Source organism: Dasypus novemcinctus, chromosome 12 (assembly GCF_030445035.2).
Source record: "Dasypus novemcinctus isolate mDasNov1 chromosome 12, mDasNov1.1.hap2, whole genome shotgun sequence".
NCBI lineage: Eukaryota > Metazoa > Chordata > Mammalia > Cingulata > Dasypodidae > Dasypus > Dasypus novemcinctus.
In genome coordinates, this window is record NC_080684.1 from 42,971,931 (window position 1) to 42,986,627 (window position 14,697).

The 14,697-nt window shown below is 36.0% G+C and overlaps 1 protein-coding gene across 7 annotated transcripts in view; it reads right to left on the reverse strand.

Moving 5' to 3' along the window:
- Nucleotides 1-14,697, reverse strand: part of TAFA2 (TAFA chemokine like family member 2) — a 483,123-nt gene that overhangs the window by 26,654 nt on the left and 441,772 nt on the right. For all 7 annotated transcript variants that reach the window (XR_011650262.1, XR_011650261.1, XR_011650260.1 and 4 more), the window contains exons 3-4: nt 7,168-7,320; nt 6,045-6,169 (exon numbers count right to left, since the gene is read on the reverse strand). Coding sequence is in view for 4 of the 7 variants with exons in the window: in XM_071218922.1 (XP_071075023.1) it covers nt 6,045-6,169; nt 7,168-7,320 (278 nt within the window). In the remaining 3 variants the exon portion in view is untranslated. The remainder of the gene's footprint in view (nt 1-6,044; nt 6,170-7,167; nt 7,321-14,697) is intronic.

Genomic DNA, 14,697 nt, shown 5'->3' on the forward strand with positions numbered 1-14,697 from the left:
AGTTCCTACCTGTTTGGGTACATAGTTTTGAATACTCACAATTTTAAAAAACTTTTTACTGGAATAAATTCATACAACTCAAAAATTCTCCTTTTAAATTACTTTCAAGTGTGCAATTCAGTGTTAATTACATTCATGATACTGTGCTACCATCACCAACATCCAGTATACCAATAATTTCATCACTGCAAATAGAATCACCCTACCCATTATGCAATAACTACCACTTTCCCTCACTCCCTGATTCCTGGTAACCTGTAATCTACTATCTGTCTCTCTGAACTTGCTTATTCTAGTTATTTCATATAAATGGGATCATACTTAATATTCATATCTATAAAAGGAATAGAACAATAATATTCTTTCTTAAATTTTTTTTGAGAATTGAGAAAGAATGTGTAAAATTGCTTGGAATATGAAATTAAATTAAAAACTGTTCTAATAAATGATAATAAAATAGGATTAATAAATTATTCTGTAGGAGCAATCTATATAACAAAAAGACTACCAACACAACAGTCTGTCATTTCCATTCATACTTTCTCTCTCAGGCTGGCCATATTTCCATGGTATATTAAAATGATTAGAAAGTAAAAATATTTGGCAAATTCATATCTGTAGGTTAAAAAAAGCAGGGCAGAAGAGTCAGTCAGAGAGATGCAGTCCAAGAGAGAAGCAATGAGGTGGCAGGAAGAGGGCAGAACAATTTGAAGCATGAGGACTCCGCGCTCCCTTGCTGGTTTGAAGATGGAGGATGAAAGGTGGCAAGGAATGCAGCCTTTCTTAAAGAGGTGAGAGAGGCTCCAGGTAGACATCAAGTAAGAAAGACTCCTACAGCCTGATATCCACAAGAAACTAAATTTTACCAATAGAAAGAGCTTGGAAACAGATTCTCTCTAGGAGCTTCCAGAAAGGAACACAGCTCAGGCAACACCTTGATTTTGCCTTGATTGAAACCCAGAGCAGAGAAATAGCTGAGCCATGCTGGACCTGGATTTTTGATCTACAGAACTATCAGGTGATAAATGTGAGTATGTGTGTGCTGGATCACAATGTAAAATGTATTTCTTTCTTAGATGTCGTCAACATAATTTGAAAGCCACAGCCCTAAAAGTCATCACACTCTGTGCGGTGGACCAGGGTGCAATTTGGGACCTGACTGGAGGTGAAATGAAGACAAATGAACGGAGCTGTGCCTGTTAATAAAGGGCGGCTCAAGAAAGAACAGCACTATTCTAAGTCTGAACTTAAATTTGCAAGGCAAGAAAGAATATTCTAATTGAAGAATTTACACAAATTGTACTACCTTAAGGTAAGAAACTGAACCTTTTCCTTTTGCTTTCTTTTCTTTGCCTTAGACTTGAAGTAGCACAACTGGACACTATTCAGACCCACCAACAGAGCACAGTCACGGAGTCTGTATAAACTAGTAGTATCTGGATGGGTACGACATAGGGCTTCAATCAGCAAAGCATCACAGGATGTTATTTCTTTTCCCTCTTACAGGGAAAAGATTAAAAACAATACTTATATATATTCAGAGATTAGCCAGTTGTTATAAATTTAGCTGGAAAGGAAGTTAGAAATGTTCTTGGCACATGGGACCAAAAAATAAATTGGTTAAAGGAAACTGAAACTTAATGTAGCTCAACATCCTTATTTTTTACAGATGAGAAAGTTGAATAAAAAACTAATGCTGTCACGATTATTATAACAAGGTTACTCTTAACTTTGAATCCAGTTTATATTGTCAGTGGACTACACATGGATAAAGAAAAGATGCAACTATAAACTATTTGCTCCCCCATTCAAGGGTATAATCCTTGTGGACAAGGATCATATCATATATCTTTGCAGTCTATACATGCCTACTGTGGTTGGGAAGATTAAATAAAATAATAACTTTAGTGCATTTTGCAGAATACCTTGAATACAGTAAAAGTTATGAAAATGCTTTCATATTTGCTTTTATTGCTTTGATTATAATATTAACATTGCTATTATATAATGCCTGTGCATAAGAAAATCAGTATCTGTTGATTTTTAGTGCATTATACGTATCCATTTAAAAATATTTTATTCCCTTAAAATCTATTTATATTTGAAAGGATGTTTACAAATTAAAGAGTTCTTATTGCTTAGTGGATTTTAAGAAAATGAGTAAAAATGAAAGAAGTTCTCTTTAGCTAAAAATTATTCAGGAAATATATTTTTAAGCATAGAAAAAGTCAATAGACCTGGGATTCATGATTCCTAAAGATAATCTTTCTAGTGTAAACATAAGGTCTTGTATAATATGAAGTTAAGTTCATTTATCCTTAGATAGTAATCAGATACAACAGCTGCAGTGACCACTGGAGTTTGGAGTTTGGTGTCCATGCCAACCGCTAAAGTCTGTAAATCCTGAAAGCAGGATGTGACTTTCCTTAGGAGATGATCCACAGAGAAAGAATATCAAAACATAAAAGAAATTAATCACAGTCTGCTTTTTTTCTGATGATTCCAACATGCTATGAAAAGATTTTTTTCTCAAATCTTACAAGCTCTATAGCACCTTTTCTCCTGCTAACTTTTATATTATATAATTAGCACATAATTAAGTGCTCTTTCATACTGGAAGACTATTCTTTTATTAATGATTCTTTGAAAAGTTCTTTATTATTTATCTTTGAATGTGAATTTTTCTAGCAAAAGGCTATTATAACTTTTTTACTTGGAATTTCTTAAAAGCAGTGCAAGACATGGTTATGGATGTAACATACATTCACAAGTTTTCCACGTTTAGAGTAAGAAATAGAGTTTGGGAAAGAAATGTTGCATCCTCCTTTCTCCCTAGATTAAATGTTCAGAGTTTTGCAGAACGTGTATGCAAAATATCTGTGTTTCAACCAAGGGTTTTCTATTCTTTGACATTACTCATGTTGGGACAAAGAGAAAATAGATCAGAACAAATGAAAAGCTTCCTGAATCTCGTACAAAGACAGAAGGAGGACATAATTCATATTTATAGTAAGTACAATGTTGGATCCAAATTAGCTTTGTAAGAAGAGTTTACCCAGCTCCTGATGTATAGTCAATTCTGGGGTACAGCTCAAAATTTGCTGAAACCAAGCAAGCCTCACCATTGTTTTTGGCTGACTCCTATTTTTTTTTTTTAACATTAGATTGACTAAAGCACTCCAGATGGAATATGGGCAATTATAAGGGAGGGTGTGCATTATTGCAAATTTTAATCATTTCTTTAACCATTTTGCTTGCAGTGATAATCCCACCAGGCCAGCGTACATAAGAAACACAGAGGGTTTTTGGCTGAGAGTGGCTTTCAGTTACATTGTAACCTACTCTTGCTTAACTTCTGCACTTTCTCATTTGTGGCTGGCCCTGCCAAATCAGGACTCCAATGATCGGGTGACTCAGCAATGAGGCTACCTTATTCAAGACTGGCAGGTAGACAATAATTCCAATGATTAAAACATGATCAAGTTTCTTTTCAGTAACATTATTGCTATTTTTCCATGGCAGAAATTATCTCTAACACTTCCACTGTGGGCAAAGAACTATGACAAGCATTTCCTACAGATTTTGCTCTTTTTTCAAAGCAATAGTAACCCTGGAAACTGTACTTCTTTTGTGGCCTCAGGGAAATTTACCTAACTTTTTTTGTAGGCCAAACTAACATTCATAATTTCACATCTTTTTACTTAGCCATTTGGAACACCATGGTTCCTTTGGCTGAAAATACCTAGGTAGCTCCATTTCACTAACAATCTTTTTTTCTTGTGGAGGGAAAAAAGAATAAGGATTTACTTTGATTGTATTCAAAAAGCTCCTGCTTTCAAGCCCCCTTCTCCTTTCTTAGCTATGATGAATTTTCTTTTTTAAAAGGAGAATCATACTCTCGGAGTTGGAAGACGTCTTGAAAAAGTAATTTACTCCAACCATCTACTGTTGCTTGAACGCTCTCTACAACGTCTTAAATGAGATCCTCGATTACCAGCTGTTCTCCAGGGCAAAAGAGATGAAAGATTGAAAGGAAGTGCTATCTATTATATGTGGGGAAATGCCTTATCATTAAAACTATAAAATCTAGATGTGGATTTTCCTACTCATGGGTCCTCAGTGTCTCATCGATTCCGTTTTATTACATTATGAAGAATTTGTGAAGCAGAGATGCAATTTTAAGTTTGCGTCACTGAGGATATGGCCAATAGAGCCAACAGGGAGTGAAAAAGTGCTCTCCAAACAATTTACTATGAGCATTTGGATCATATCGTCTTGACCTTTTCATTCCAATGATCCAGAAAGACAAAAATATTTTTAAAGTTCTGCCTCATATGAACAGAACTATAAGGAACTTTCATTGTTATTACTTGAGAATAAATGAACTTATCTGGTATAAAGTCATTAAAGTATACAGGTTAAGAGAATAAGTTCTCGAATAAGCCTGTGCAGTTTGAACCCTGGCTTCCCTATCAGTTAGTTACATAACCTTAGTAAGTCACTTAACTTCTTAAAACTTTAGTTTACTCATCTGTAAAAAGGAGATAATAATATTGTCTTCCTCACAGGGCCATTAAGAGGATTAAATGAGTTAATTCCTGTAAAGCACTTCGCTAGGTATACGGCATATGTTCCATAAATACTAGCTTCCCCGTGTCCTCTGAAGTAAATAAAAACACGGAACTTCATTGGAGAGAGTTCAGGATATATATAAACATAAATCTGTTTCAGAATATCCAACCTTAAGTGAATTCCCACGAGTGCTATTTTGGATTGAGAATTAATAGTGTTAGGAAAAAAATATTGTCATGCTATAAATGGCTTATAAAGCAATCTTTATATTGCCAGACTATGTTTAACAAAACAATAAGGGTTGTATCATATGCTTAGTCATTGAACAATACAATCATTCTAATTCACTGATCATGCACTCTATGAACTTTGGAAAAGGATGCCAGCACTTAGCCAATAAGTGAGAGTCAAGAATAAGTCTACAAAATATAATGTCATTACCTACACTATTTACAATAATAGTATACTCTCTATACTATTTGTCACTTCTGCCTATTTCGGGGAGGACAATGCATTAAAGGTAATTACCTTAATTACTGAATTATATATTTGGATGAGATTATAAAATAATCTTCTTGAATATGTCCAGGCAAGGTTTCAAAAAAAATCTACTTTTGTCAACCAATATTGTAAATTAACCAGTCTCTACTTTTATGTAACTTTTTATAAAACATCCCCTTATATCAGTATTCCAGTCTATTCCCCAATTATCCAACTCTAGCAAATAGTCTGCTTTCCCCACAGTGTGAAAAGCAAAACAAAACAAACCCCTTATTTGTTGATTCTTTGGAGAAAATCATTCAAATTCTGCCAGCCCATAGTCCCCATAACTAATTAGGAAATGAAAGAATAAAGCTAGCTATTTTTCAATGTTCTCCCTTGCCCAAGAAATCAGTCATTACCAACCTGAATTATATCACTATCTGAAGAGTATTACTTTTCTATTGACACTGAGATTCTGAAATTCCTTTCAGTAACCCATTATATTGATTCGGAACCTTAACCATTAATAAATGAATTAATGATCCAGAAATCGGGGTGATCAAAAGAATTACTGTCATAAAATTGAAAGGATCTTAGTTGGAAGATTTTATTGAATCATGTAGAATATAAATTCTTTTTTTCCCCCCAGAATTTGTTATATATCTGATGAATAAGGGCTTGGGGTCACCTTTCCAACAATTTAACATGCTCCTCAGGAATTTTCACATTTTTGTCAGTATCTCATGAAGGAAGAAATAGTGTTTATTTATCAGATAACATGACAGATGATGGCAATCTATAGAAGATGTTATTCTGAGTAAAAGAAAAATGTACTATGAAAAAATGAGTTAGAGAGAAAATGGGGAAAATGTACTATTCAAAACTATACTCTCTCCACTCGACCACCACTGCTTACAGATGTGCTTAAACATGCCGCATGCTCTGTTAATTCAGAGGCATTTCGCTTTCCAAGCCAGCTGTCCACTTACCCTCGTTGTTTTCACTTTATTCCCAGAGGAACAGCTCCACCCTTTCCGATCTGGAAGCACTTTACATTCCTCTCCCTCAAGACACGGCTGCATATGGCACCACCATTTCTGTTCCACTATTGAAGCTACAGGAGACAGAAAATTCAATTCAATGTTTTCATGGGGACTGTTAATTCTTCGGGTGCATATTGTAAAAGGAACAAAAGCCACCTAATTTTCCTACCACTGTGTAAAATAAATTTTGAGACATCCTTCTCTTTTTTTTCCAAAGGGACTATTCCTTCCTAAATTTTCTGACTAAAAACAATTTTCACACTAAAATGTAGCATTCATGAAAACAGACTATCAAAAAGAAACTATGCGCATGCACCTATGTATATAAACAAATAACAATATGGGACTACAAATCAGACTGGAATCAATATTTTAGAATCGGCATACTATTTCACATGAGTAGGCTATTAATCAGGAGGGCATTATAATTAGAGTTCACATGATTTTATTTTATTGTGGGCAGTAACCTTCATAACAAAGAATGCACTATGATAATATGAGCACTTAACAAATTTTTGTTTTATGCTAATGCCAATTAAATAGATCCATATAAAGAATTTTATCTTATTATAATTAGATAATTTAAGCCTCAAATAAAGAAACTAACATTTTGATGCATTGTCATCAAAATCAATATTTCATGTGAATTCTCTTCACAACTAAACATTCACTCATTTATATGGTTTTTATTTTTTCATTCTTTAGGACAATGCATGGGCTTAAAAACCCATGCTACTAAATCAGCCACTGTCATCTTCCTTTCTCAATTAGCTTGTACACAGACTCCCCACCCCCCATTGGGGAATCAATATTTCATGGTACCAGAATAAGAAACACATTAACTTACGGGATATCATTATACCGTCTTTTGCTATAGAATTGCCTACGGTCTCAGACTTCCTTCCAAAGGATTTTTAGATTTCAAATGTCCCCCAAATAATTTCATTTCCACCATGTGATTTATTATGTTCTACACCAGGATTGACCCCAGTCAATACCATCAGGGTGGGGCTCCAGGTCTAAATAATCCCCACTATGCTATAAAAATAAGCAATGGAAGAAGTCGCACCATCCACACAAGATGGAGCAGCTCGCGTGGTGCCTGCCACCTGCCCGGGGAAGCAGGAGCACTTGACAGTTTGTGACCGTTCTTCTATCTTGTTCTTATTACAGCATCTGTGGAGTGCCACCACCTCACAAGTTCCCGTTTTAACATGGTGTGCTGCACAAACAAAAACAAAAAATAAGATAACATTGAGAAAGCTCTGGACATTTCCCCTCTCTTTTTAATTAGAATTACATTAAATATAGAGCTATAAGAGAGTTACCATGCATGAAACTAGAAATACAATGATGCTAACTCCATAATGCAGATTTGATTTCTTTTCTAAATGTAGTAGGACCATCTCTGTCAGTAATGCTTCGTGAAGCAGGAACAATTAGTGACTAGATTAGAATGAGCTGGTAAAACAGTCTGAAATATAGAGGCAGTATATGGTGCCATCAAAAATATAATTATTTGCATATGATTTTTTTCACACTATTTTGTTCAACATGTTAAACAAACTGCTGAAGAGAGGAAGGGAGGGAGAGAGAAAGAAAGGAAGGAAGGGAGAAGAGAGAGAGAGAAAGAGACAAAGAGGAGCTACCCCATTTTCAAATGGGTAGGGGTTGAAAAAGTTTACACTCTTCTTCTGGGGGGACAGTGTGTAGGGCAGGCACACATCTCCTCTCAGGATGTGGGAGGCACAGGGTGGATCCCATCTCCTCAGTATTCTTCTGCCCATTCTCACTGGAAATGAACTAATAGAATGTTTCTTGAAATTGCTACCACTGACCTAGAAGACACAGCCAGTCAGAGGATCCAGAATTATTCCTTTCAATTTTGCCTGAGGGGTAAATTGCCACCAACTGGCACCAAACTGCAGCCAGAACTTGGCTAGATTTGTGTCTGGCAACTAGAAACCTGAAAACCCAGTCCAATAAGCTGTGAAGCTCCTCCACCGATTTAATATGGCAATAAGGCCACAGAGATTTCTGGGTAACTGAAATTTTGGATCTCACTTATCGCACTATGGTAAGGTCCTAGTTTGCCTTCATTTTCATTACAGCGTTTCTTCTTCAAAGTATTAACCCTGCTTTGAAATGGCGAAAGCAAATGCTTCATCCACTACAACTACAAACTGCTTAAAATTAAACATTTTGTTAAATTTTTAAAAAATTTTTAAAAATTTTGTTAAAATTTTCTTAAAATTAAAAATCTGTTAAATTTTTATGCATCCAATAATTTTAATGTGATAAATATAAAAACAGAAATTTAAACTGAAAATTAGATCTGAAGTTTTCTAATGTTATAAACATATTGAGACCCATTAGAAATGAGTCTAGCACATCATACATTTATATTCATTCTCCACCAGGAGATAAGAGGAACCATACAGCAGTAACTCAGGTCAGATTCCTTGTTTAGATTTTTTTCTTGTAAGAGAGAGCAATCACACATATTGTTCAACTTCCAACCCACCAAGCAAGATCAAGAAACTCAGGCGTAGCAAACAGCTTTAACATATAATCGTCAAAAGAAATTTCAAGAGGTAGATACCATTTTCTGCCACTGTAGATACAAGTAAAGATGTATTCTGTGTTTAATTCAAACACAAGTCTATGCCTATAAAATCTAAAAAAATTAAGAGTCAGGGTTCTATACTCATATGCTCTGGAAAATATTTTATGGGCTAAGGGTGAGTCAGTTTATTTTAAGTTACTAAAATTTGTGCTGTATTATGCAAGTCAATATATTGCTTTCTACAGTACTCCACTTAGTCACATTTTAAATGAGTGAATATTAGGTATCAGTCATGGTTCTGAGCCCTGGAAATGGAACAATGAATAAGAGGGATACAGTGCTTGCCCTCAAAATGCTTATATTTCTACAGGGAAACTAAACAATGAGCACCTAAGTTAAATGAGACAATTTTAGCTATTCAAGTAACATGAATGAGAATAATTAACCAGGGAAAGAATGTATATTTCAGCATTCCTCTCAGGCCACCCCAAGAGGAAACTTGAATGATGACCTTAATGATGAGAAGAAAGTATCCATTATGAAGATGTAAGAAAAGAGATGTTCAAAGCAGAAGGAGCAGCAAATGACAAGGCCCTGAAATGGGAGAAAGTATGGTGTATTCCCAGGACAGGAAGATGGCCAGTGTGGTTGCAGTATGGTTGAACATTTAAAAAGTAGAGGGAAATCAGCAGAAAAGTAGGCAGATCACATAAGGGCTGATATGCCATGGTAAGGAGATTGGATCTTATTCTCATTGAAAAAGGAAGCCTTTGGGTAAAAATGGTATCATCTCATTTATTCTTTAGTAGGTTACTTGGGCTGCGCTTTGGAAAATGGACTAAACGGGGCAAGAATGGAATTAGAGATATGAGTTATGAAGCAGCTGCAGGAGTCTAGATTACAAAGAATGCAATTTAGACTACAGTAACAGCAGCAGAGTTGGGAGAAGTGGTGGGTTAGGGATATTTCAGTGCAGAGATGGTTTAACCTGCAAATGGACTGAATGTAACTGTGAGGAAAAGAGGATCAAGGATTCCTAGGCTTGGCCTAACCATATAGAATACAATGGTGACACTAGATGGAGAAGGCCTAAGGAAGACTGGGAGGATTAGGATAGCTATAGTTCTATTTTGGCCATTTTAAGTTTGAGATCCTTACAATACACCCAAGTGGAAATGGAAATCAGGCAGTAACATTTATAAAATTGAGCTTAGGGAAGAGATCTGGACCTCAGATATAAACTTAAGAGACCTAAGTCTATAGGTGGCATTTAAAGCCATGGATTGAACAAGATTGCTAGGGAAAAGTTGCCAATAAAGAAGAGAAAGGAAAGTACAGACTAAAACTTAGATCTGGTATTGGGAAGCCAGCAAAGACGACTAGGAAGGAGCTATACATGGGGTTAGAGGCAAAGCACATGTGATGAGGAGTTGGGATTGCTTGGCTATGTCTCATGCTGCTGAATGATTCAGTTAAATTGGGAGAAATAATTGTTCATTAAAAAAGTAATATGGTATATAGTTAAGAGCACAGACAAGGTCAGAGTAGGTGGGTTAAAATCCAAGCTCTTCTTACTAGCTATCTGATCTTTGGAAAATTAATAACATCTCTGGGAAGCAGTTTTCTCATGTCTAAAAGAAGAATATTAATAGCACTATTTCATAGGGTTAATTTGAGGATTAAGTAAGTTAATGTGAATTACGTGCTCAGAACACTGACTGCCTCATAGTAGGCATTATGTTAGCTACTGTTCTTATTATTGTCAGCATTTGATCTTGGTATGAATCATTTTCGTGGAGTGGTGAAGATAAAAACATGATTGAAGTCAGGTTAGTAGAGAATAGGAGGTAATATATAGAAATGACTATAATAAGTTTATTCAAGGAGTTTTTCTTGAAAGGAGAAAGAAAATAGAGCCATAGCTGGAGTGAAGGATGGAGTCAAGGGGATGTTTTAGTGGAAGCTATTAAACTGTTTGTAAGTAGAAAAGTAGGAAGAGATATTGACAATATAGGAGAGAAAATAGAAAATTAAAAGGGAAAATTCTTGAGAAAGAAAAATGAATTGAGATCCAGGGCACTCTGCAGGAGTGGCATTAGATTGCTGTGGAGGACACTTATTTCATATTAACAGATGTGAAGGCTGAGTCTTCAGGCACAAAGGAAGATAGGTGTGAGCATCAGTGAGAAATAAGGTCACTTACCTCCTCAGACATAAGGTACATGAGAAATGAGAAGAGAAATGGCATGCACTTGACAAGGATATGAGGGAAGCAACATTTTTAGTCTCATTTAGGAAGAAAAAAAGGCTAAGATGACATTCAAACAAGAAGAGAGTTAGGTGATGCACACTATAAATTGCTGAAGACAAGGTGGTAAGTCTTGGTTGGAGGATGGGCTAGGATTACATAGTAGATGGGGATAAGCATCTGTGATGACAGATCATTTGGGTCCTTGTATTTCTGATAGTTGTTTTGTTTTGTTTTGTTTTGTTTTTCGGGGGAGGGGGGTCGGGCGACAGATATGTGAGTTATGGTAAGATTAGTCCTGCAAGTGTGTGAATGGAAGTAGGGTTAGTGACAAGAGACTATTAGAGCCTCCTCAGAGAGTGATGCTGTTAGGCAGTTCACTGAGCTGAGACAGCTTGGCAGAGGTGCCATGATGGTCACTGGGCTCTGCTCTCTCCCACAGTACTCTAGCAGTCAGGAGCACAGGGCGAGGTGCAACTGACCTCTCCCCTGAGTAAAACACCTTTTAGCACCAAGCCTATTTTACCATCTTTGTTATAAGGAAATTTTAGTACACACTGGAGAAAGGAATGAAAAGGTTAAAAGAAAAAAGAAACTCTCCATCTGGCTTTTCTTCCCAGTGCCAATATCAAAATTCTGTCTATATTGCCTGACAATAAAAATAAGAGACTGTAAACCCATAACTTCTCCTCTAAAGGAAAAGGAAAAAAGAAGATAAATTAGTATGGTCGTCATTAGTGTTGTTCTCCCAAATATGTCTGTTTCTCTCTCTTCTGGACACAAGGTAGTACTGCACTTCCCCACCCCATTACATATGGAAGTTGTGATGCAACTTGCTTAGGCCAATAAATGAAAGCTAAAATAACATGAGTCACTTATGAGAAGCAAAAGGTATCAGTCTATGGGGAAGCTTTAAGAGCTAATGTGTAATCATCAAGTTTTTCCCTACCTACCAGAGCAACCAATTATATCTTGATAGTGGAGACTCCTTCAATGGGGTCCTCAAATGAGGAGACATGGAGCCAAGACCCTATCCAGCCAACTGTGATGCACAAATGAGTGAAAAAAAAGCCTTTGTTGTTAAAAGCCTCCAAGATTTGGAGGTTGTTATTGCTACAAAACCTGGCCTACTCTAACTATATAGTAGTATTTATACTTTCTACTGCCTTTCGGATAGTTCAGTAGGTTTTGTTTTTTTTTTTCCAAATGTATTAGCTGGAGAGTAAGCATGATATCTCAAACCCTGAATCATCCTAACTTATTTGAGCCAATGAGGAATAAAGATGAAAAAGAAATGTTTTCAGTATTTACATAATTGGAGAACTGTATAGGACTATCCCACAATGGGATAATTGCATTGGCTAAATTTGATACGCCACAGCACTGTTCTTCTTGGAAGAGAAAGGAGGTGAAATGATGACCACATGATACAAAGGAAAGAAGGGTTAGATAGTTGCTTCAACAAGAAGAAAGAGGGCATGTCCCCCTTAATAGAAGAAGATGCTAAATGTTAAGAGATTAATAATAAAGGTGACCAGGAAGAGCAGTTAGTGGGAGCCTGACAGACAAGCCTTTCCTGCTGTGTCCTTTTACTTCATAGCCTATGAGTGAAATGTATAGAAAAACAGATTGAGATTTCTGGTGAGAAATGGAATTTTTTAAAAATCTACCTCAGCCTTTGCTTTTTTTTTTAAATTTAAACTGAAGGTGTAAAGCTTTTTGGGTGGGTATAAGGTGGGAGTAATTAACCTTTAAGATAGAAAATCGATAGAGATAGATTAGAGGGGGAGATCAGTAGAGATAGAAATATATAGACATAGATGGATAGTTAGAAAGATAATCTTGTGCTCAAAGAGTTTGAAGGGATAGGTAGTCTACTAGTCAGCCACACGGATGCTGATGTAAAATGCCAGAAATCTGTCGGCATTTATAAAGGGTATTTATTTGGGGTAGGAGCTTACAGATACCAAGCCATAAAGCACAAGTTACTCCCCTCACCAAAGTCTATTTTTATGTGATGGAGCAAGATGGCTGCCAATATCTGCAAGGCCTCCGGGTTCCACTCTTCCCAGGTGTTGCTTCTCTCCAGGCTCAGGGTTCCTCTCTCCCAGGGCTTGCTTCTCTCCCCTCTGTGTGCTTACTTCCCAGGGCTCCAACATCAAAAACCCCCAGCATCAATAAAGCTCCAAATCTGTCCTTTGCCATGCCTTTTATCTGCCTTTACTAAGGGGTGGGGACCCAACACCCTACTGATATGGCCCAATCAAAGCCCTAATCATAATTTAATCATGCCCAGGTACAGACCAGTTTACAACATAATCTAATATCTATTTTTGGAATCCACAACTATGTCAAACTGCTACAGGTAGGAAGAATATGGAATCTTCAGTTTTTGGGGAAATATGCCAAGTAAAGTGAGATACCCCAAAAGAGGAAGAAGAAACTTCTAGCAGCATTTTATTCACATAAAAGTATGGCATATGTATAGTTTTCTTATTTCTCTGCTGAGTATTTTAACTTTCTATTATGATAACCAAATTCTTATAGACAATAATTTTTCATGCAAACTGCTCAGTATGTGGTATGTGTTTAATAAATTGTAAACAAGCAATTTAGGAAGGTAAAACTAATTCCTGTGGTTTTCCTTTAAAAGGTTAATGAGACTGTAGGAAATTGAAGCAGTTACTAGAATTCTCTACACAGTTTCAGACAGAACTCATGATAAACTAACCTAATCAAATATTAGGGCTTTCCAAATTAACAAAATAGGTTTCACAGAAGATCAGTTAACATTGTATTAAAATAATGCAAGACCCCCTGAAGACAATTTAAATGAAAAAGAACAAACAATTTTATTCATGTCACAATTTCTAAGTTACAAAAAAAATCAGATATGTTTTCACCAGGGATATGATGCATAAATGAAGTGTTGTCTTGTATATTTTGTGAAATGACACCAAAGACATATAGGTTTCATTAAATTCCCATGAAATAGGGATACCACCTCTTATCCACCTCTAATTGTTGATTACCAAGGTTATGACTTCCATGTCTCATTGTACCAACTGGATCATAGGTCCTACAGTGAAACATAACTTTAAGAGACTGGCTGTTAATACATATCTTAAAATTCTTGGATGTTTTGCAAATTCATGATGTATATTCTGGCATGAATTCCTATAGGGCATCTTACCAAAATCTTTGTGTCCAACTACATTTTTACATGTTGCAAGGTATTTCCCTGACAGAAAAAACTCCAGATTAAATGACATTTGATTTGCATGTATGCATAGATAAACATATACACACTTGATAAATAATATTCAATTGCACTTAATATGTACATAATAGGGTGAAGTTCATTCTTTTACTCCTCCCTGTGAATAAACCATCAATAAGGAAAAGAGAGTTTTGATTAGAATAATATTTATATCAATCACACACCTTGAGTTGGGTAAAAGTAATTCATTCACTGCGGAAACAATTTATGGAATAATGATAAAAGCTAACATCTACTGATTGTTCACTCTATGCCAAGCATTTTTTCATTTAATCATCACAACACCTACTGATCCCCAACTTACAGGTGAAGAAAATGAGTCACAGAGATGTTAAGTAACTTGCCAAGTAAACTAGCTAGTAAGAGACAAAACTGGAGATCAGAACACAGGAAGTTTGTCCTAGAAACCATGATCTTAAGTACTATCCTATGCAGCCTTTTCTACAGAGCTCTAAACACATGCAAGAGACTACAATTCTAGATGAGGTAGAAGAATGCATTAGTG